The 23456-nt window shown below is 48.5% G+C and overlaps 2 protein-coding genes across 3 annotated transcripts; one reads left to right on the forward strand and one right to left on the reverse strand.

The window, feature by feature from the left end:
- Nucleotides 1–5476: 5476 nt before the first annotated feature.
- Nucleotides 5477–10479, reverse strand: Lypd4 (LY6/PLAUR domain containing 4). Its single transcript, XM_021168278.1, has 5 exons — nucleotides 10216–10479; nucleotides 7952–8138; nucleotides 7250–7393; nucleotides 6032–6358; nucleotides 5477–5751 (listed from the first exon to the last, which is right to left on the reverse strand). The coding sequence occupies exons 2-5, from the start codon at nucleotides 8016–8018 to the stop codon at nucleotides 5549–5551; spliced, it is 741 nt and encodes a 246-aa protein (XP_021023937.1). The 5' UTR covers nucleotides 8019–8138; nucleotides 10216–10479; the 3' UTR covers nucleotides 5477–5548.
- Nucleotides 10480–10746: 267 nt separating this feature from the next.
- On the forward strand, nucleotides 10747–18312 carry Dmrtc2 (DMRT like family C2). 2 transcript variants are annotated; one of them, XM_021167899.1, is made up of 9 exons: nucleotides 10747–10862; nucleotides 13106–13333; nucleotides 13408–13562; nucleotides 14562–14638; nucleotides 14852–15032; nucleotides 15561–15687; nucleotides 16419–16479; nucleotides 16621–16795; nucleotides 17813–18312. In XM_021167899.1, the coding sequence occupies exons 2-9, from the start codon at nucleotides 13110–13112 to the stop codon at nucleotides 17923–17925; spliced, it is 1113 nt and encodes a 370-aa protein (XP_021023558.1). In that variant the 5' UTR covers nucleotides 10747–10862; nucleotides 13106–13109; the 3' UTR covers nucleotides 17926–18312. The 2 variants fall into 2 exon arrangements, with proteins under 2 accessions (XP_021023558.1, XP_021023559.1); XM_021167900.1 differs by lacking the exon at nucleotides 10747–10862 and adding an exon at nucleotides 11337–11421 and having other exon boundaries at nucleotides 17813–18298.
- The last annotated feature ends 5144 nt before the right edge of the window (nucleotides 18313–23456 follow it).

The following is a 23456-nucleotide window of genomic DNA, read 5'->3' on the forward strand; positions in this document are numbered from 1 at the left end:
GGACCCCAAATGCCAGATCAGCCCAGACCTACCAGACGCAAGCCATGGTCACCTCTTCAACCTCACCTGCTCATTTGAGCCTGAAAATTGCTGGATGGTTTCTAGAAGACGGTCTATCTCTCCTGATGCTCTTGTTCCTGAAGAATAAGTTAGTCCTCTTCATGGCCTCCTGTAAATCTTGTCTCTGCCTCTAGGACATGGGCTCTCAGACAGCCCTGCCTCCCTGGTATGCCTTTCTCCTTCTCTTCACAAAGGCTTGAATCAGGGCAATATTACTCCCATTACAACAGACCCACCTCCCCAAAATGCCAAGAGATGTTTATCCTAGCCCTTCTAGAATTAGGCTGCTCTTTAATGGGCAGTACACCACCCTCACCCTGCCCTGAGGTTCCCCATCCATCTGAGAGGACTGAGACGGCTACCAGAATCTAACAGTTAAGAATGGTGGAGGATCAGCCAGGGGTCTGTAGCAGTGAATTAGTTCAGCCACTTTGGCTCCCGACAGGTCATGCGCACACACTGCACCCAACCAAGACCTGTCTGGATTTGCAAATGAATCACACACACACACACACACACACACACACACAAGTGCGCGCTCGCCAGCTAATTTTGATAAGCCTTGACTAGCTCGATGATTGGGCACTTCTAAACCTCCCCAAAGCTAGTTAACACTCTCCTCCAGTATTCCTGAAATAACATCTTTTAAAATCTATATTTCATCTCTGTTACCCCAGACCCAGTCCACTTTCCCAGATTCTTAAATGCTGGCGGGCCTGGAAGCTTCTTCATCTTTCTGCTTCCCCATCATGGCGATTCTCTATCGATCCCCTCTCCCTTGCCTTTGAAATCTAAAAGTCCTGCCCTGTGTCCTGCCCAGCCAGGGAGCTGGGCACATCTAGGGCATCGCCATGATGTGTGTGACAGCTGGTGCTCTGGAAACTGCTCTCTCAAGGGAAATGGGGAAAGTGGGCACAGGGAAGAAGGACAGTCAGGCCTGTCAGAGACCAGAATCTTCTAAGTTCAAGCTACTGCCTGTTCAGTGATGTCTCAATCTTGCTGACCCTAGGTCCCTGACACTGGCTCCAGAGCAGATGTTCCTATATACAAGATGAATGAAGGAGAGGCAGGCCAGCTTGGTCTACAGAGTTAGTTCCAGGACAGCCAGGGCTGTACAGAAAAACCCTGTCTCAACAACAACAACAACAACAACAGAACAGCACTCTTTTGACTGATGGTGGCATAATCAGGGGTGGAGGGGCTGGGTACAAGGCCCCTGAACACAAAGAGGACATGGCAAATGGCAATGAGCAGCCTGAGCCTGGAAGGTGCTAGGTGCTGCTCTGAGGACATGGGACCCAAAAGCCTCTTTACTTTTCTACAGAAATCACTCAGACCTGATGCAGACATTTATGGCTGGATAAACCACACAACAGATGTGGCCTCTTTGTGTCCTCTAGAAGCAGCTGCCTATGAGACGAAAGAGAGTACACTTAGCACCCAGACAGTGGCAACAGGACAGAGATGGAGCCTGCGTGTGCTCAGTGTCTCTGCTCCCGAGACTCAGTGTTATCTCAGCCCCACAGCCATGGGAACCTTTCATCAATATGGTCCCCAGTGCTTAACCATGCAAGCACACCTATCATCCAGCCTGGAGCCTCCCTCAGCCCAGCAGCCTGCTCTCTGAATCCCAGCGGAACCCCTTAGGAAATTGAACCAGACTTATGATTAGGTAAATAAATGCAGTGAATTGTTATTTGCTATTAAAAGAAAACAAAAGGCATGGCAGCACATGCCTGTGGTCTCAGTCCTCAGGAGGCTGTGGCAAGAGAACTTCTGTGAGTTTGAGGCCAGCCCGAGATTCATAGCAAGTATTAGACCAGCCAGATGTATATAGCAAGACCTTGTCTCATTGAAAAAAGAAAGAAACAAAGAAAAAAAGCAAACATGAGGAGATGGCCCAGTGGGTACCAGCACTTGACTAGCAAGCACGAGGACCTAAGCTCAAAACCCCAGCACCCACATTAAACCCAAGCAGGGTCCTGTGCATCTGTGGTGCTAGCATTGGAGAATGGAGATGGAGGGTCTCAAGAGCTTGGAATCAGCCAGCCTAGCCACACCTAGTGTCTTAGTTAGGGGTTTACTGCTGTGAACAGACACTATGACCAAGGCAAGGCAACTCTTATAAACAGCAACATTTAATTGGGGCTGAATCTTCAGAGCTTCAGTCCATTATCATCAAGGTGTGAGCATGGCAGGGGTCAGGCAGACATGGGGCTGGAGGAACTGAGAGTTCCATGCCTTGTTCCAAAGGCAGCTAGGAAAGGACTGGCTTCATAGCAGTCAGGACTAGTGTCTTAAAGCCTATGCCCACAGTGGCACACCTACTCCAACAAGGCCACGCCTAATAGTGCTACTCCCTGGGCCAAGCATACACAAACCATCACATCTAGGTTTAGAGATACCCTGTCTCAAGGGACTAAAGCAGAGAATTAAAGGACATCCCACATCGTCCTTTGGTGTTTGCATGTACATAGATACACAGACCCACACAAATCCAAGTATACAACACACATGCACACAAACACACCACACAGACTCTCAACAAAAGAAATAACCTATTGGTACATGCTACAACATCGTACATTATCCTATACAAAAGAACCCATTCACACAACAAAACCTTATGGTATGATTTAATTATATATGTTCAGTATCTCCACTGTAGGGGGTATGCAGACAGGAAATGGGATAATGGTGTCCCAGGGCTGTGGAGATTCGGGAAGCTTGGAGAGTAACTACGAATAAATGCAGAGTCTGTTTTAGGGTTGATTAAAAGTGTTTTAACTGTACACTCCTGTGGATATACTAATCGCCAGTCAGACATTTGAAATAGATTACTTCTATGAGGTATAACCAAGAAATATCATTAAGTTTAAAAACCATAAGGAAATGCTAATGGGCTCAAAGCCAGGGCAGGTAGAGGGACTGGTTGATTGGACCCGCTGCCCATTGCCACCAAGTGTGCCAAGTGTCAAGAGCGTGTACACCACCAAGAAGGTAAGCTCCCTGGGCAAGAACAGGCACAAGTTCTGTCTCTGGAGGCCACACTGAAGAAAATGAGGAGCCTTCTGCCACATGCCCTGCTATGCCATTCTGTTTGACATGACTATCAGAGGTGCCAGTTCCCATCTCTATGAGATGCCTCTGACCTAGGGCTTTCAGGTCATCCCAGTGGTCCAAAGGAAGGATGAGGAGGCCAGCAGTTCACACACACACACAGTCCCAACAAAACCTCCAGTCTCTCTGTGTTCACCAGAGAGCCCAACATGTGTCCTCGATGCACCCAAATGGTGTGCTTCACCATTTTTCTGAGGTGACCTGGGCAAGGACCGGCCCCAGCCCCACCTGGGCCGTGAGTGCTGCTCCAAGACTCTGATCCCAGTGGGCGCTCTGAGCATGATGGCCAGCCCCACTGCCACAGCCCAGTTATAGAATACTCTTTGGACTGGAGGGAGCGGGCAGCCATGTCTATGACAAGGACCCTGAAGGCACAAGGTAACCTATTTGGCTGTAAGGACTTCTACCCAATCCTGCCTCAGTGTGTTGTCTACAAGTCCCAGACCTGAATGGTATAGGAAGCCTCCTGGGTAGTCTCCGGAGCAGCCCAGAATTCCAGCCTTGCTGTGCAATGTGTCACCTAAGCATGTCTTATGTTACCTACTGCCCCTCCCCATTTGTCTCTGTGTGTCTCCATGGTCCCATGTGCCCTGTGTCCCTGTGACCAATATTCTCTGTATCCCATGTCTTCATGTCCCTGATGGCTCTCTGAAGTGGCTGCCTTACTCCCTTCTTGTTGTCTATGCTTGCCTGCCAGCATTATTTATTTACATTGTTTGCCAGTAATGGTCTTAAGCTCACAATGTTCTCAGGGTGATGGCACTCCTGCCAAGAGCCCTCTATTGCCTCCCCCACTGCTTTATCCTTTGTGTGGCTCACAGCTGCCAAGACTTTTGCTATCAATAAATGGTTTGGCCTAAGGTTTCAAAAACATAAAGAAGGAAAAAAGGAAGGAAGGGAAGGAGGAGGGGAGGAGAGGAAAAGGAGGAGGAAGTGGGGAGGGAAGAAGGGGAGAAGAGAGGGAGAGAGAGAAAGAAAGGGAAAGAGAGAGAGAGACAGAGAGAGACAGAGACAGAAAGAAAATGTTCACAAATAGAACTGCCTTGAGAATTTTCCTCTATGTACACTCCTTTTTATATTTTACCATCAAGGGCATGATTAAACTCCTGGAGGACCGGGCATTTCATCATGTCAACTTCCATTCTTCCTTCCGAGTCCCTGTTTTCTTCCATCACCATTTGGGGAGTTCCTTTAACCACCCTCAAGGACAGCGAGTTCTTAGTATTCCTTTGTAGGTCACACTCATCATCTTTGCCCCCAGAGCATCTGCAGAAGTCAGGTAAGGGAGGAGAGATGGCTTTGCTCAAGGTTTTGGAGGGGATGCTCCATGGTCTCTTGGCCCTGTGTGCTCAAGATCATCGCGGTGGCAGGGCCATGAAGTGGCAGAACCTCTCTCAGCTCATGGAAGTCAGGAAACAGAAAGGAAGAAGGAACCATGGACCAAACACCCTCAAAGACCAGTGCTAATCCACACCTTCCAGCAAGGCCTCACTTCCTGAAGTCTCCACAACCTCCCAAAATAATGTCACCAAGTAGGGGCTAAGTATTCAATGAGTGAACCTGTCAGGGACAGATCCTATCTAAACTATACCACCCTTCCTCAGAAAAGGAAGTGTGTGTGTGTGTGTGTGTGTGTGTGTGTGTGTGCATGTATGTGTTTCTGCCTTATTTTTTAGTTCTGTGCATCAAATAACACAAACATACATAAAGTGTTGTGAGATTCCACTGGAAAGAAACATGTCCATCTAACTGCGGGAACTGAGAGGGGCCTAGGAAGTTACACAGTGAGAGACCGATTGACTTGTCTGAGTCAGAACTGCCTTAAACCCCCAGCTCAAGGGGAAAGAAAGAGAGGGCAGGAGAAAAAGGAAAGTTGTGTGGGGTGGAGCTAGAGCCAGAGGAAGGAAGAAGACTCGGAGAGCTGAAGAAGAAAAGGAAGAGAGAGGAAAGATGGTAGCTAGCGGTCAAAGTGGTGATTTTCCAAAGAAGGGGGCGGGGCCTAGATGAGAACGACTGATCAGCAAGCAGCCTTCCTGCCTTCCCTCCCTTCCAAAGCATCTCTCTAGACCCAAGTTCCACAAGACCCGAGCTTTGAGGACAGTGCGCCCTTCTCCTTCCACACTGCCAGCTCTTACACTGCTTTCATCCTCCCCGACTCTTGTCCCCTCAGTACTGGCTTCTGAGCAGAAAACAGCAGCAACCTAGGAACCCAGCTTTCTTGGATTCTTTTGCTCCTCTGCTCCACTCCCTGTACATTCAGGGCCTTCTACACTCTCACACACCACAGGACACAGCACAAGGAGAAACCCGAGACTTTATTTGACTATGCAAGGGGAGGGTCTGATGTTTTTCCAGTCCTGCTGGGTGGTCAGTCTCTGAAGAGTATAAGAAGGCATGAGAGAGCACTCCAAGAGGTACCTCGACTGCAGTGCCCTGCACTGACAGCCTCGGACTTATCTAGGACATTGATGACCTCAGTCACTCGGATGCTCCCAATGTGCTGAAAGTCTGCTAAAAGCTTGTGTGAGTCACGAGCACAGCCCATGATGAGGAAGGTGGTATTGAGATTCCCTACAAGGAAGGAAGAGAAGAATCAGGGATGGAGAGCTTCAAGGATCAAGAGTCCTGCTCTCTTCCCAGAGGCCAGCCCTTCACCAACCAGGACACCTGCTCTCCCACCAGAGATTTGGAGTCCAGGAACCATACCTGGTCTGACTTGGAATTGATGTGTCTAGCCTCCTGTACTCAACTCTTACCTCCTGATCTCACCAGTCTCCAGGGTGGAACAAAGGCCCTGGAGACTGTACATTGCCCACAGACAGTCACTTGATAAACGTTCATCTGCTCTCACCTGCCTGAAATTTTAAGGTGGAACTGTAACATGAGGAAGCAGCAAAGGGGCAATTCTCTGTGGTGACAAAGCTTGGAAGACATTCCTGGTCGTGCTTGCCCACGCAGCTTGGACAGCTTTTGGCAGAAGGTAGTGTGGACATAGGTTGACTGGCCTTGAGTCTCACAAAAGGCTCCAGGTTGGTTAGATTGTTGCAGAGATAGGACCTGCAGACTCGGCTGTAGGAGGCAATGGACACTCCGGGCGGAGACACAAGGTAGGAGATTTGTGGAGGGTAAGAAAAGGCGGGGCTGCAGCCTTTGAAACTCAGGACTCCCTTACTGGTTCCTGAAAAGCAGAAGAGCGAAAGGTTACTGTCGCTGACCCAGCCCCACTCAGGCTGTTCCCCTTCCTAGCCCCTATCTTCCCTGAACTCCCCAGGTCCCAAGGCCAGCTTCCATCTTCCCGTGTCTGCAGACTGTGCTGTATGGGGTTAAGAAGCCAGGCCTTCTGACTTCTGGTCCTTGCTGCTCTTGTTCCTGTGTCTGCTTTGTCCTTCCCTCTTCCCCAGGTTGTCCCTGCCCCCCAGGGACCTGTCCACTTCCATCCTACATTACAATTATCTGAGACCTACCCCATTCTTGCCAGTAACCCCTAGTCCTCACTCTCCCCCACTTACTGTCCCCCTAAGCAGTCACACTTAAGTAACTGATGTGTCCCTTTTGACTTGGTGTGCCATTGAGACACATTTTTATTGTGTGCATGTGGTAATGTTACTATCTAAAATGATCAGCACTATGCTTTTATGATCAATTTGTGCACGTGTGTGTATATAATCTCTGTGTGTGTAGTCCCAGTGTGTATGTGTGTATAGATAATCCCAGTGTGTGTGTAGATAATCCCAGTGTCTGTGTGTGTGTATACAATTCCAGTGTGTGTGTGTGTATAATTCCAATATATGCATGTTTATAGTCCCAATGTGAGTGTGTATGTGTGTGTATAACCCCAATGTGTGTATATAATCCCTGTGTGTGTATAATTCTAGTGTGTGTGTCCGTGTGTATAAACCCAACATCTGTGTGTATAATCCCAATATATGTGTGTTTATAATCCCAGTGTATGTTTGTGTGTGTGCGTGTGTGTGTGCTTGTGCATGTGTGTGTGTAATCCTAGTCCCAGGTGTTGGGACTAAGAAGGCAGGCAGGCAAGCAGGAGAATGAACAGAAGGAGGTGTATCACCTGTCTCGATGAACACTACAGTCTCCTCGCAGCCCTCTCTCTGATTGCACACCATGCTCCTCAACAGAAGCCACTTCCAGTTATGCAAGGACACAGCTCTGAAGGCTGATGCTGTCGCCTCATAGCACAGAAGAGCTTCAGTACCTAAAGACACAATATTCTTCCAGTCATCTGTCTCCCACACCACCTTCTCTTTTTGTGTGTTGGTTCTTTAGGGTTTGACGAGGTGGGGGGAGGTTGTTTTCATTTTTTTTTTTTTTTTTTTTTTGGCTTTTCGAGACAGGGTTTCTCTGTGTAGTAATGGCTGTCCTGGAACTCACTCTGTAGCCCAGGCTGGCCTCGAACTCATAAATCCGCCTGCCTCTGCCTCCCGAGTGCTGGGATTAAAGGCGTGCGCCACCACGCCCGGCCTCAATTTTTATTTTTGTTTTTGTTTTTTCAAGACAGGGTTTCTCTGTGCAGCCCTGGCTGTCCTGGAACTTATTCTATAGACCAGGCTGGCCTTGAGCTCAGAGAACCACCTGCCTCTGCCTCCCAAGTGTTGGGACCAATGACCCATCATGACTTTCCATGTCACCATCTTAACCTCAGCACACAGAAAGCCTGAGCCCTGAGGGGAGCAGATATTCAGCCCACTTTCCACCAGAACATAGCACAGCCTCCCATGTGTGGCCTTATAGCACCCAGCCCTGCAGGACATACAAGGCAGTAAAGAGATGGCTTCTAAGAGGTACAGCAGCTGCAGAGATCTCCAGGCCTGCAGTATCATGGTTCCGTGTCAGGGTCCTGGATGTGACACGTCACTCTGGAGCCAGTTTCAGATGGAATCTCAAGTTTGGCTCTTGTCAATCCCTGAATCCTCTGTCCACTTCCCTGTGGGTCACTGTTTCTAAGGAAGAAAATTGAATGTGTCAGCTGCTGTAGTATGGGCTCCCTTGAGACCTTCAATGACACAGGTTTCCCATCTCTGTGGTCTCCCCTCCCTCTTCATACACAGCATCATCTGCTTTCCAAAGGACACCTCTCATCACTCACCTGCCTAGGTCCTCCCCATGGCCATGGTGCTGATCCAAAGACCCGCCATTACACAGGCTGTTCTCCAGCCAAACCCAATGAAATCAGAACAGCAAATTGAGAATTAGCACTTCAATGTGAACCGAGCATGGTAGATCACACTTGCACACCTGCAGCCCCAGCACACAGGAGGCTGACCTACATTTAAGGCCAGCCAGACCAAATGAACAAATTCACTGCATGAGGCCCTGTCTCAAATATAAAAAGCCCGGGAGAGAGTAGATACATATTTTTAAATCCCCCTTTTGGGGTAAGGAAATTAAAGTATTTGGAACTGAAGAAAATAACAACCATAATACACATCACTCGCGGACAAAGATGCAGATAAAATCTGCAGGAAACTAAATATGGTCTAGTTACAGTATTACACCATCAATTTCATGATAATATACCATGATGGTGTGTGCCTATAACCCCAACATTTGTAAGGGGGAGACTGGAGAACCAGAAGCTAAAGATCACCTTGAACTCCATAACACGTTCAAGGCTAGCCCAGCCTTCCCTGTGTCAAACATAAACAAAACAACAAAAACCACACAAAACATACAAACGTATTCAAAGCAAATGGCACAAGAAAATATGTACTACTTTAAACTGACAGAATGAAGGCTCTTCTTTACATCACCAAGAAAAAGAGAGGGAAGTTCGGCTAAGCCCATGAAAAACAAACTATCCTCTCAAAGAGTCAAGACTAGGCTTCTGAGGAGGTGCTCAAATCTAACCATAGCCCGGGAAATGCAATTATCTTGCGAACTGCATCATTATACAACTCACAGGCTGACAGCAATCAGTGAGCTGGAAAGGGGCGACTGTTGGCAGGCTTGAGGTAATAAAGACACTTCTGTTGTTTGTGGAGTGATTGAGGGAAGAGTGGATGGGACCCCTGGGAAAGGAGGAATTGGGAGTTCCCAGCAGTGCCTGAAGCCTAGTGCAGGGAGAAGTTTTACAATAGTCAAATTCGGTTTATAAATACCCACTAGATAACTATAATAAAAATCTTCACTCCCCAATACATGAGGAGACATCGTTGTGTGATGTGACCCCTCTTTAAAAAAAGGTTCGCCCCTCTTAAAACTAAGGGAGCGCACAACCTGCAGGGAGGCACACACTACAGAAGCAATTGATGTCCACGGGCAGCCGGGCAGCGGTGGCAAAGGCCTTTAGTTCAGCACTCCGGAGTCAGAGGCAGGTGGAACTTTTAGTTTGAGGCCAGCCTGATTAGTGGCTCAGCGATTAAGAGCACTGATTGCTCTTCCAGAAGTCCCAGGTTCAATTCCCAGCACCTACACAAAGAGCTCACAACTTTCTGTAACTCCAGTTCCAGGGATCCAACAGCTCACACCAAAGCACAGGAAATAGTAACAATTTTTTAAAAAAATATAGATGTACACGTGCACACGGGTTAACCACGAAAAGCACAGTGCTGTCATTAAATAAGACATGACCACATCCACGACATTCTCACGTATTCAAGACGCTATACATCTCTGGAGATCACACACAAAATCAGAAGATACACAACCAACCACCTTAGGATGACTGCCTACGGGAATGGGGATGCACAGGACGGCGAAATAATTGAAACCGCGTGGGAGGGGCTCAGCGCTCTCCAAGCTAAACCAACGTTGTAATCTCCAAGTCCGAGTTCAACTAGCTGGGAGGTCTCGGGCACTTTGTCAAACTCTTCTTCATCCAACAAACAAACAAACAAACAAAAAGTAGGGCTATTCATCCCTCGGGGTCATTGTGAAGAATAATAAGATTATTCAGACGGGTACCAGAAGGCCAACCGTTTAAGCGTTCACTTCTTTTGAGCTCCCTCCTTCCGATGTAAGCTCAGCCTCTGTTCAACCCACCATTAATCCCAACACCCCAGGCTGGGCAGAAAGCACCTTTCCAGCTCCAGGACACATCCTCTGCATAGCAGTAGTCCAGCTGGAAGTCACTTCTGCCACCTTCTTTACCCAGGAATGCCACAGACCCCCGGGTGCTGTAACCCAGATGTGCGTGGCAAAAGGCAGGCTAAAAAGCCTGCCCTAAACACCAGGCATGGAGGGGGAACCAAAGGAGGCCTAAGCGCGGAGCCCAGGTTGTGCGCAAGCGCAGTGCGTCTGAGTCAACGCCTCAGGACCGCGGAAGCCTGCGGCTCCTGCCGTGGGGGGCAGGGTGGGGCAGGGCCAGCCTCGCTCTGGCTGAGGTAATTCGACGCCCCATTGGCTGCCTGCTTGCAAAGTGAAGAACAGTCTGGTGAGGTAAAGGAGGAAGGCAACGTGTGTGAGACTCAACTCGACGCGCTATTGGCTGGCGTGATTGTTGCGGCGGCGAAGCGGGTAGGCAAGAAAGGGGCGGGCCATCGGGGGACGATTGCAAACCCTATTGGCTGCGCGGCGCCGCCGGAGCGCTGTGCTTGGAGCCCATTGGTCCTTGTGTGAAGGAGCGAGCGGGAAAAGCCGCTCGAGCCGGCCGTTCCTCTTCGCCACTGTGTCGCCCTTTTCTCTGGGCCTTCTCCTGGCTGACTGTGATTCGGCTCGAGGCTGTGGTAACCACCCGCTGGCGGCATGAACATCATACCGCCGCTCCATGCCCCCACTCGCCTGAGCTGGGTCCCCACCATGGCCTCCCCTTGTTGCCCCCTCGCGCTGCTCAGCTCTACCCCCCACCCCCACCTCCTGAGCGCGGTCCTCGTGCCCAGCCCCCTCCCTGGGACCCTGGGGCGGGAGGGGCCGCAGGCCCAGCGTTTGGGGGGGTGATGGATGGCTGCTGGAAGGGGGGCCCCCAAATCATGCTTGCTTGGGAAGGGGCAGTGCATGCCATTAACACGGGGTATAGGGGCGTAAGCGCCTCAGGCTGCAGTGGCTACGTGGATTGTCAAGACGCCCATGCAGCTGGGTACAAGAAAGTGGCGTCCTGAGAACACCTTTGGCCTCCATCAGGACTCCACACTTAGCAGGGACTCAGTAGCCATTTGGGAAGGGGGAATCTTTGTTTGTTTGTTTGTTTGTTTTGTATGTATGACAGAGTCTCATGTAGCCCAAAAACTACTGATCCTCCTGCCTCTACCCCACAAAACCTGTACTCTTAAGCGTCTGCCACCACAGGTCAGGTTTTGTTGTTGATTTTTTTTTTGGGGGGGGGGAGGGGATTCGAGACAGGGTTTCTCTGTGTAGCCCTGGCTGTCCTGGAACTCACTCTGTAGACCAGGCTGGCCTGGAACTCAGAAATCCGCCTGCCTCTGCCTCCCGAGTGCTGGGATTTCTTTCTTTCTTTCTTTTTTTTTTTTTTTTTTTTTTTTATGGCAAATTGCCCAAACTGGCCTAGAACTCACAACAATATCCCTGCCTTACACTCCTGTCGGGATTACAGATCTCAGCTAGCATGCATGGTTTAGTAAATATTTGTTAAACTAATGGAGTCTGAATAAAATATCTAGCAAGCAGGTGGTATAGGCATATAATGTAATCTCAGTTTTCCAGGAGGCTGAGGAAGGAGGATAGCAAGTTCAAGGCCATCCGGGACCACTTAACAAGGCCTTGTCTCAAAAATAAATAAATAAATAAATAAATAAATAAATAAAGTGGGGAGGGTAGGAAGGTAGCTCGGTGAGGAGCATTTGGCTAGCATGTGTTTATAAGGCTTTCGGTTCAATACCCATTATTTAAAAAAGCAAATCCCCTCTCGTGAAAATGGGATAGAAAAATCACTCTTTTTTTAAAAAATGTTTATTTTAGTATATGAATACACTGTGGCTGTCTTCAGACACACCAGAAGAGGGCATCGGACTCTATTACAGATGGTTGTGAGCCACTATGTGGCTGCTGGGATTTGAACTCAGGACCTCTGGAAGAACAGCCAGTGCTCTTAACTGCTGAGCCATCTCTCCAGCCCTATAGAAAATCTCTTGGGAATGATATTGTTACCATAGAGTACAAAAACAAAAGCCAGACTTTGGTGACAGACACCTTTAACCCTGAAGCAGAGCAGATGAATGTCTATGAGTTTGAGTCCAACCAGGTCTTCATAGAACATTCCAGGCCAGCCAGGGATACATACACACATAATAGTGAGATCTTGTCTCCAAACGTAATTAATTTTAAAGAAAAATCAAGGGGACTCAGTTGATAAAGCGACACCGTGACCACATCTGTGAGTACCTGAGCTCAGATCCCCACATTAAAAGGTGGGTGCAGTGACATATATCTGTGATCCCACTAGGGGTGAAGAGCTGAAACAGGTGGCTCTCTGAAGCTCATCAGCCAGCCTGTCTAGCTAAACTGGAGAGCAGTGGAGGAGACACATCTAACGTCGGCCACTAGGCTCCAGACATGCTTACACACTGTTAAAGCACACCCCCTAGAGTCACAATGAGAGCAGAGAAAGAGTGGATTGAATCAGATAGCTCACGTGGGACTTAGAACTGAGGGGCCACATAACAATGTTTGTAAGGACCGGATAGTGCAAGGATATGATGACAGCTGCTGAAGAGGATGCCTGAAAGCCCTGTTTGTAGACCAGAGTGTGAGCGTGCTTGAGGGTTCTGGGAGGGTGAGCACATATATATATACCCGAGCATGGCAAAGCGTGCAGGTGAGCAAAAGTGAAGGATCTTAGTGTCGAATGAATACTTAAGAAAAAAAAGAGGGGTGAAGAAAAGAGAAGCCAAGATAAAAGCTGGGTCCTGAGTGGGCCCAGATGGATGGCCACAGATGTGGCTTCCCAAAAGCAGAAGGGCTGGGTAGGACAGAGCCATTGTAACTGTCCCGACCCACCACTCCTGCCTCTTAGATCCATGGACCCCAGTGAAACGGCTGCTCTTCACCACTGTTCTGCTGACTCTTCCCCAGCCGACGAGGCCAGAGTGCCCCAGAGTACAGAGCTTATTCCCAGGAGACCAGTCAGTCGCTCTCCAACCTGTGCCCGCTGTCGCAACCATGGGGTCACAGCCCATCTCAAGGGACACAAGCGCCTCTGCCTCTTTCAGGCTTGCGAGTGTCACAAATGTGTCCTCATCCTGTAAGTATACGGTTCAGGGGGAGGGGGACACTCCTCCAAAAGGCTGACTTGGACTAGCAACACCCCTCTCTTAGGGAACGTCGGAGGGTCATGGCTGCCCAAGTGGCCTTGCGCAGGCAGCAGGAGGCACAGCTGAAAAGGCACCTGGCTCAGGGACTGATGAAAGGGGCAACCCCTTTGAAAGCTCCCCTCCGTGTCAAGAAGGGAGCCATTCGGCCAGGGATCCCTTGTGAGTGTCTCTGGTTACGAGTGGGGACAGGGATCTGGATGCAGGAGGATAAGGGCAAGCAAGCATCCCTGTCCTGAGACGAAATTAGTACCAACTTGGGCCCAGTGTTTCTGTTCTGTTTCTCTGAGCCTCACATTCTCCAACTATAAATGTGTTCAAGAGCTGGGCAGGGGTGGTGAAAGCCTTTACTCTTACCACTCAGGAGGCAGAGGCAGGCAGATCTCTGAGTTTAAGGCCAGACTGGTCTACAATTCCAGCTTCAGGACAGCCAGGGCTACACAGAGAAACACTGTCTTGAAAAACAAAACAAACAAAATGTGCTCAAGGGGACTGGAGAGATGGGCCAGCAGTCAAGAGTGCTGTCTCACAAGGCAGCTCACAACCACATCACTCTAAGCACTGCACACATGTGGTGCACAGACATACATATATGGAGGCAAAACACTCATACACATGAATAAGCAAAAGTTCATCTTAAAATGTAGGCAAGGGACACAGTGACAGCTGAAGAGAGAAAATGGGAGGGGAGGGCAACAGTGAGTGGGTCAGGGTAGAGGTACTTGCTGTGCAAACCTAGTGACCTGAGCTCGATCCTCGGAGCCTACAGAAAGAAGGGCAGAACTGACTCCCCACAATTGCCCTTGGCCTCCATGTGCACACCATGGTGCCCAAACACAGTAATACATGTTTTTAAAGAAAGAGAAGAGTGGGGTGTGGTGGGCATGTCCATAATCCCAGCTCTGCAGATAGAAGGTGAACTGGTAGCCAACCAAGCTAGACTCCTGTCTGGAGGAAGGCTACACGGGAGAAGCAAACATCAGAACAGGCCTGGCTGTGTTGGTATGTGGACACAGAAGCCAGAAGCAGGGGTTCAAAACCAGCCTGGGCCTCATGAACAAAAAAATAAAGAAGCCAGAGTGAGATGAGACCTTAGCTGAAATTGGAGTAGGAAAGGAGTCAGGAAATGGGCTCACTGGATCTCTCCCTGGTTCCTCACAGCTGGAAAGGAGAACATAGCACCCCAGCCTCAGAGTCCCCATGGAGCAGTCCCACTGGTACTGACACCTCCTGGGAAGGTAAGAGACCTGAGTCTGAGAGAATGGCTCCTAGCCTGGCTCCATCCCCAACTGTTTCCTCTGTGCTCCCTGGGTTCCAGCTGCAGCCCTAACTTGCAATGTGCTCTTCGGCAAGTGGGTGAACTAAAAAGGGACTTAAGAGCCGCCCACAGTTGCATGTCCCACCCTCATCCCAGAGCATGCTCACTTCTGCCTTGCCCTCTACCCTTGCAGGAGAACTATGGGCCACTGCTGCTCAGCCGCCCCCCGGAAGCCTTGCCTTTGCCCTGGACTCCAGTGCCTCCTGGGCCTTGGGGCCCTGGACACTGGCTTCCCCCAGGCCTCTCAATGCCACCTCCAGTGGTGTGCCGCTTGCTATGCCAAGAACCTGCTGTCCCTCTACATCCTTTTCCTGGTAAGAAGTTAACTGACCTGGCCACCAACCAGGGAGCATGCAGGAGCTGTACCTAGACCCCTACACATGTGTAGCAAATGTGCAGCTTGGATTTCGTGTGGGGTCCCTAACAAGTGGAGTGGGGGCTGTCTCTGACTCTGCTGCCTGCTACTGAATCCCCTTCCCCTCTACTTAGACTACCTGGTGGGCCTCGGTGAGAGAGGATGTGCATAGACCTGCTGGGACTAGACACCCGAGGATATGGAGGGTACCCGGGGGACTCACCTTCTCTGAGAAGAAAAAGAGGGGGCAATGGGAGAAAGAATTTGTAAGGGTGGGACTGGAAGTAAGGAGGGAGGGTGCTGTGATCAGGATGTAAAATGAATTTTAAAAACACAAAGACGTTAATTCACCTTTTATTCAACAGATATTTGAATGCTAAGTTGCCACTGTACCAGAAAGGGGAGAGAAAAGAGACATGGGTGGGTGAAGAGAGCACAGTCGTGTGACCCTGAGCCCTGTACATTCTGTGTTCTTTTGTCTCCTTAGGCTTTGACCCTGGCACCTCTCTCCGGCTGCCCACTCATGGGACCCTCCCAACCTGCCCAGGATCTCGCTCAGTACTGACGGCTCCACTTTCTGGGGAGCCCCAAGGACCCCCTAACCTGCCTCACACGTAAGTAGGAACACAAAAGGAAATGTGTTCATTTTGAGTTTATCTTTATACTGCAGACCTTAACAGCTAATATAGAAGGAAAAGTTTCAGGCCACGTGTGCTGGTGCACACCTGTAATCCTGGAGCTTGGCAGGTAGAGCCAGCAGGTCAGGGCTTCCGATTCGTCTCTAGAAGACAGCGAAAGGGTAGCAGGCAGGCAGGCAGGCAGGCAGGCGTCTTCTGTTTGATAACTGAGGCTTTGCTGAGATTTGCACCTCTCAGATCCTGTTCTAAATATCAGTAATTCCTAGATGCCACTCACCTCGGGTCATTATAATAATTAACAACACCTAACACTGGCCTGACCCTGAACAAGCAGTTCATGCTTCTGAAGCAGCTGCAGTAGGTGACATGGAAAGCCACGGTGGTAAGGCACAGGTGTAGACCAGAGGCCATTAGAGCAAGCTTCTTGAAGGTGTTATTCCTTGAGGAACAGGAAGCCAGCTGGTGGGGCAGACAGCAGTTCCAGCCCCACTGGTCATCCTTTCTGCTTCTGAGACATTACCATCAGTGACTCCCTCCCTATAACCTTCACAGTAGCCTAAGAGGGGAACGCTCACAGAGATTCTCATTTCATAGAAAGTAAAATGGCCAAGATAGAGAACAAGACTTACCCAAGTCCACAAAGTTCTCCAGTTCCCAGATCAGAATGTCTCACCCACTGCCTGTGTGTCTCTCTCTCCTTTTTCCAGATGTTCAACTCTGATACTCCAGTCCTGTGGCACCCCAGACTCTCTTCTGCTACAGCCACAGGTCTTGGGAAAGAAGTGGCATCCAGGAGCCTGGGAGGAAGTTGAATCTGTAGAAGGGAAACATGGGGATAAAAGGAAGGAAGTACTTACAGGTTGGAGGGAAGTGAGATTCCCAGTGTGCTCCTCTCCCTGTCCTTTGCAGGCCCCTGGAGCCTCCTGCCTGGCCTGGACATCTGGCCCCTCGGAGCGGCAGCTGCAGCGGGAGGCAGCTGAGGCCCTTGTAGGTCTGAAAGACTCATCCCAGGCTCCTCGCCTAACCCCATCTGTCCCCCCTAACCCTGCCTGGATCTCTCTGCTGCACCCCTGTGGCCCACCAGGTAACCTTCCTGAGAAGAGAGAATGAGATAAGTGGTTAGAACAAGCAGGGACTAACCAAAAATGGGACAGATACTAGTTGAATTCCCTCAGGTCAGGGACCCCCCATAGTTTCTCATTCAGGCCTCTGAGACTGCAGTTGAAAGTTGTTCTGAGAGTCACTACTTACCAGTTTTGTTCTGAATGACAAATGTCCAGTGTCTTGACTTCAGGAAAATGAGTCCCTGGGAAGGAGGAGACTTTCAGGGACTAGCATATAATAAAACACTGCAGAGGCTGGACTCCAGACCCCAGCTTCCCGCGCAAGCCTGGAAGGGAGTGAAGTGACCGGGGTCTAGGCTAGGGGGACTGATAACTGTTTTGCAGGAGCTTCTGTTCTGGTTGGGGAGCCTGGAAACCCTCACAAGGCTCAGTGGCAAGACTAGAAAACATGTGAGGAAGGAGAGCTCAGTGGAGCAGAGATGAAGGCTGAGAAGGCCCTGTCCAATGCTGTATTGGTCTAGAGCAGTAGTTCTCAACCTATGGAGCCATAACCCCTTTGGGGATCAAATGACGCTTTCACAGGGGTCACCTAAGACCATGGGGAAAACAGATTTGCATTACAATTCATAACAGTAGTAAAATTACAAGTTATGAAATAGTAACATTTTTATGGTGGGGGTGGGGGGGTCACCACAACATGAGGAACTGTATTAAAGGGTTGCAGCATTAGGAAGGTTGAGAACCACTGCCCTAGAGGATCTCCTGGACCCAGGAGAGGTGAGGCTGGAAGGCTTCTGATTATAGATGTGGCATGCGAGTCTGGAACAGCAGCTGTACAAAGGGGATCTGGGGAATGTTCTGAGCTAGACAGAGCATGGTAGCTTTGGTGGAGGGACTAGAGGAAGCAAGACTGGAGGCAGGCACACCAGCAGAGAGTAAGAACACAGCAGGGTGGGTTAGGACAGTGGGATACTGGAGGAGTGAGGGGTCAGTGGACTGGATTTGACCTGGACCTGACCCTTCCTGTGTGCCTTCAGCTCCTCCTGGGGGAAGAGGATTCCAGCCTGTTGGCCCACCTCTCCGACCCAGTCCAGGTTCCTCTGTCTCTCTGCATATTGGGCGTCTGGGATCTATCTCCCTCCTCAGCTAGACAGTAGAGGTGGAGGCTACCTCACTGGGACAAAGAGACGACAAACTGCAGGCACTGCATATTTGGTATTTTATTTATGTTTTTGCATGGGATTTAATGTAATGCAAGCTTCAGCTTTTTTTTTTATATAAGCTTTCAGGTTCCTTTTTTAGTGTGGGTATTTTCTTGACTGAAGGTGGCTATTCTTATAGCCCATTTGAATACTAAGTCCCCCAATAAAGGCAGTTGGGCAGTTTAAGATGACCCATATCTAAATACATTTTTTTCATGAGTTTATGCTCTCTATATGCCTATGTTCTTAAGTCTGTCTCTGAATGTGAAAATACAAGAATATGTTCACTTTGTATGTAGGTTTCTGTAAGCAAGAAATAAACCTTTGCCATCTAAGACATCGAGAGTTTATTATCATTGTGACCTAGTCTATCCTGACAGAAAGGACTGTCTCTTGAGAACTTCCACAAAGCTGGGCATGTTGGCTCACTCCTATCACATGCTCTGTACCTGATATAACCTGTTTTCTGCTATCCAGAGAGCCACAAATTAAAATGCCTACACTGGGGTCAAGTAAACCATCTAAAGAAGTAAAGATGGCCAGATGGGGGCTGGGAAACAGATTGCATGCCTTACCTCTGAGCAGCCTTCTTTAACCTATTCGATTATTCCAGGAAGAAACATAGGCTCAGTGTTGCCACATCCTCTGATTTTTTTCAAGAGAAATTGAGAAACTGGGTTTCTGTTTAGAGCATCTTATAATAATTTTCATTATATATTCATTATATTTTCATTATATATTCATTTCAATAACATTGGTACAGCCTTCTTTAAATGTTTTATTGACCAAAAAACATAGCTTCAGGTCAACTTTGGCCAATAGTACACTAATTTGATTCTAATCTAACATAACATTTTCCAGATGGGAAATCTAGAGCCAGTAAGGACAAGAACAACGAAGTTAGTTTTTAACAGGAGTTTTTCCTAACTAAGAGGGTTCAATGTGTTTTTTAAAAAGTCTGTTAGAGGGTCTGGTGCTGTAGTGCAGTGGCACAGTGCTTGCCTGGAATGCTGGGGCCCTAAATTCAATACTCAGCATGTCACACAAAGTATAAACCAGAAAACACAGGCTCAATCAAGGATTAGAGAGAATATTTTCCATTTGTTGAGTACCAACAGCCCCAACAGCAGCTCTGTATGCAATCTATGCTAAAAGAGAGAAAATGGTTAGCCCAAAAGTTCATGGAAATTTTCTAGAAACCAATCAGAAGGATTCTTTCTTGCTGTCAAGCCTTCTAAAAGCATGGGATGAAAGAGTTGAGGCTACAGGGAACACATCAGGCAGAAAGAAGCACTTCTCCAAACGTCTCTCCCTTTTCCTGCCAAGGTTGTTATATAATGGTTTCGGTTGGTGTTCTATTGCTGTGATAAACATCATGACCAAAGCAACTTAGAGAGGAGAGGGTCTATTTGACTGACATGTCCCAACCACAGTCAGTCACTGGAGGGAGTCAGGGCAGGAACTCAAGGCAAAACCCTAGAAGTAATAGGAACTGGTGCAGAGGCGTTAGAGGGTCACCGCTTCCTGACTTGTTCATTATGATTTTCTCAGCCTGCTTTCTTACACAATTTAGAACTACCTGCCCAAGGTTGCTATCAACACAGTAGGCTGGGCTCTCCTACTTCAATCATTATCAAGAAATTACTCCACAGACATGCCTGCAGGCCAGCCTCATGAGAACATCCGAATTGAGGGCTTCTGCCCAGTTTGTGTCAAGTTGATAAACGAACCAGTACAGTCGATCCTTTGCCAACTTAACACACACACACATTTACACACACATATATTCACACATTCACATACATACACACACACATATACCATACACACACACACACACACGACTATTTAACAATTTCATTTCTTGCTTATCCCCAAGATCACATGTTAATGTTAGTATCACAACATAAACACAGTCCTTTTGTGTTTGTGTATTATTTTGTGTGGATTTTTTTGGGTTCAGAGTTTCTCTGTGTAGTCCTGGCTGTCCTAGAACTCAATCTGTAGACCAGGCTGACTTTGAACTCAGAGATTCACCTACCTCTGCCTCCTAGGTGCTGGAATTAAAGATGTGCGATACCCCATACACTCACAGTGCAACTTTTTAAACAGCTTTACTTTTTTTCTTATTTATTGCGTGGGCCTTTTGCTTGCATGTATGTCTGTGTACTGTGTGCATGCAGTGCCTACCAAGGCCAGAAAAGGGTATCAGTCCCTCTGGAATTGGAATTAGGACCTTATGGCTGCTAGGAATTGAACCCAAGTCCTTTGGAATTGCAGCCCGTGTGCTCAGTGTGCTATATCGCTCCAGGATTAATTGGTTGGTTTTGAGATGGGGTCTAACTCTAACCCATTTTTCAAATTCATTTTGTAAGCCAAGCTAGCCTCAAACTCATGACACTCTTCCTACCCCCAACTTACTGAGTGCTGAATTACAAAGAGCCACCAGGCCCAGCTAATAATGGAATGTTATGTTTGTTATGCTCCTGTGCTGTTGTTGTGCAAGTCCTCTTTAAGTCACTACACGAAGGACTCCTGGTGAGCTAATACAATCCTGGGAAGACCAAGAGAGCCCATCCTTCCCTGTGGGTAGGGGGGACTCAGAGCTCAGCAACAGACCTGATAACTGACGTTTTTCCTGGCATTACCTGTGCTTGTCCCTCTTTTCACTCAATAGGATGAGCATCCAAAGACACCTTGTTCTCTTAACTCAAGGCCTTGAGAAAGCGAGCTATTCCTACAGCCCTGCAGATGGCAGAATAACGGACCTGCAGCTCTCATCCGCAGACACTGCAAGAGACAAAAAGACTAAAGCCAGCCTCATGCCTTCAGTCCCTCCCTGTGATAACTTAGATATACGATTGCCCTTTAATAGACCTGCCTAAGCTGGCTAGCAGTGCCCTGTTCTTCCGGTGACAGATGACTGAGCCCACACAGGCATAGGGCAGGGAAGCACTGCAAACTCGAACTCAGCTAAGACTGCTGCTTGGGGCTAATGAAGGGTCCCCAGTGTACCAAGGTCACACAGCCAAAAAGGATAACAGAAAAAGGTATAACAAAGGGAAGTGAGTGGAGAGCTTCGAGAAGGCTCTGTGGAGAAAGCCCCGCCACTAAGCCCACCCTGAGCTCCAGCCCCAGAACCTACTGGGTAGAAGGCCAACTGCATGTTACCCTCTGACTTGCACACTGCTGCATGCATCCCGCCCACCCATCAGCTAGTTAAAAGAGAAAGGTTTATGCTAGTGTAAACCAGCAGTTAGCTGGGATGCATAGCTTTTAAATAAATGACAGGGGAGGAAGCAGAGAGGAGGACGTCTCACTTTTATGGGACCCTTTCCACACCATTAGCTAGCCAAGTCATTTTCAAATCATGTGGACCCCCAAAGGGTGCCTCAGGGAGTGTGGTAAACATGCAGAGGTCAGCTTTGAGAACAGGGAAGAATTAAGAATTAAAGCTTCTAATCCTAACACACCCCAGTTCTGGGAGGAAGCAGGTGAACCCCTATAACTTCAAGGTCTATACAGAGAGTTCTATACTGTATACAGTTCTGGTCTATACAGGGTTACATAGAGATTCTACCCCAAACTGGACACAGTGGCACATGCGCATGCTCGTGCGCACGCACGCGCGTGCGCGCGCACACACACACACACACACACACACACTGCTCTGGCTTCCACACTGACACCTCTCTACGTGGATCCCTTCATCTGATGCTGGGGAGCCCTGAGGCCTTTTGAAGCCAGTGGACTGTGAACACTGCTTTCCCGGCCGGCCACTTCCCTGTGACTGCCACCACAGAGCAGGGAAGGATGGCGCCTGATCTGAGTGTTGAGCTGCTAAGCTTCTGCCTTGATGCTCTACAGAAATGACCAATAAGTTTCCAACTGTGAAGTGTCCTCCTTGCCCCTCCCCACAACAACCCAAGTTTTGTTTCAAGAGTACATATTACATCCTGTCCTTTGAAAAATCCACATTCTGGTCACTCCAGCCCTACAGAAACATGGCCCACTCCTGACCACACTTGGAGTCCAGGCAGAAAAATGACCTCCTAACACCTATTCCATCCAGGCTACACTCAACTCCTGTCCTGACTCTCGTAGGCTCACACTTACCCATCTCCTTGGATAGCTAGCCGTGCAACGCTACGTTCATGCTCTGTAGAGAGTGACGGTACCCTGTGTAGACCCTCACGGGGTCCAGAGCTTTTCCCCAAAGCAAGATCTATCCTTTTATCCATCTTGGTACCTGTGTTAAGCTCTTTAGGCCTCTACGTTCCTTAGAGGTACCAATTTGATCACTTTAGAGTGATCAGGCCAGGCTAGTGTCAAGCTGTGTCCCCAACCCCCAGAATAATTGTTCAAAGAGGACAGGCCTATTGTGCAGTGTCTCTCTGGGGGACTCAGAGTAAATGATGAGTGAACTCATTCTCTACAGCGCCTTGGGAATGGTGTTCCTACTCAGCATACTCAGTATACTCCGGCGCCAGCTCCAGCCACTGTAATATCAACTTCCTGCCTCAAGCCATTCTTTTTAATTCTGCTTACTTTTAGTTTTACAAAAAGTAGTGTTTCGACTGGGCGTGGTGGCACACGCCTTTAATCCCAGCACTTGGGAGGCAGAGGCAGGCGGATTTCTGAGTTCCAGGACAGCCTGGTCTACAAAGGGAGTTCCAGGAAAGCCGGGGGTAAAAAGAAAAACTTTCTCAAAAAAAAAAAAAAAAAAAAAAAAGTAGTGTTTCTAATTGCCAGAGGTTTTTTTGTTTGTTTGTTTTTGTTTTGTTTTGTTTAAAAAGCCACAAGGTGATGGTGGCACACGCCTTTAATCTCAGCACTTGGAAGGCAGAGGCAGGTGAATTTCTGAGTTCGAGGCCAGCCTGGTCTACAAAGTGAGTTCCAGAACAGCCAGGGCTACACAGAGAAACCCTGTCTTAAGACAAAACAAGAAGAGAAGGAAGAGGAGGAAAAGGAGGAGGAAGAAGAGGAGGAAACGAAGTCATAACATTTCCAGGAAAATGAACAGAACTGGAAATGATTATGTTAAATGAAATTGGCCAGACTGAAAAAGACAAAAAGTGTGTGTACAGAGCCTAGATTTAAAATCATGCTTTTGTACTTACATGGGGGAGAGGGATCATGAAGTTAGAAAGTGGGGTCATAAGATGGGAGGAAGAGATCTTAAGGGAGGTGGGAAGTATAGCAGTGGAATCTATGGAACAGAAATAGAAGGGACTCACTAGCTGGAGGAAGGGAACCAGCAAGAGTGCCAAGGGGACATGAGTGGGCACAGTGTAAAAAGACACACATTTCGTCCTCTGGAGGTGAAAGTACAAGCTACTGTGACCCTCCAGTGCAGGTGTTTGGAACTGAAGTCAGATTTTCTGAAAGAGCTGAGCCATCTGTCTCTCCGGCCCCTCAAACTGGCTTGACTTTTCACTTATGTATTGATAATTCATTTCTTTTTAATATTTTTTTCTAA

The sequence above is a fragment of the Mus caroli genome, chromosome 7 (assembly GCF_900094665.2).
Source record: "Mus caroli chromosome 7, CAROLI_EIJ_v1.1, whole genome shotgun sequence".
In the NCBI taxonomy this organism is placed as follows: domain Eukaryota; kingdom Metazoa; phylum Chordata; class Mammalia; order Rodentia; family Muridae; genus Mus; species Mus caroli.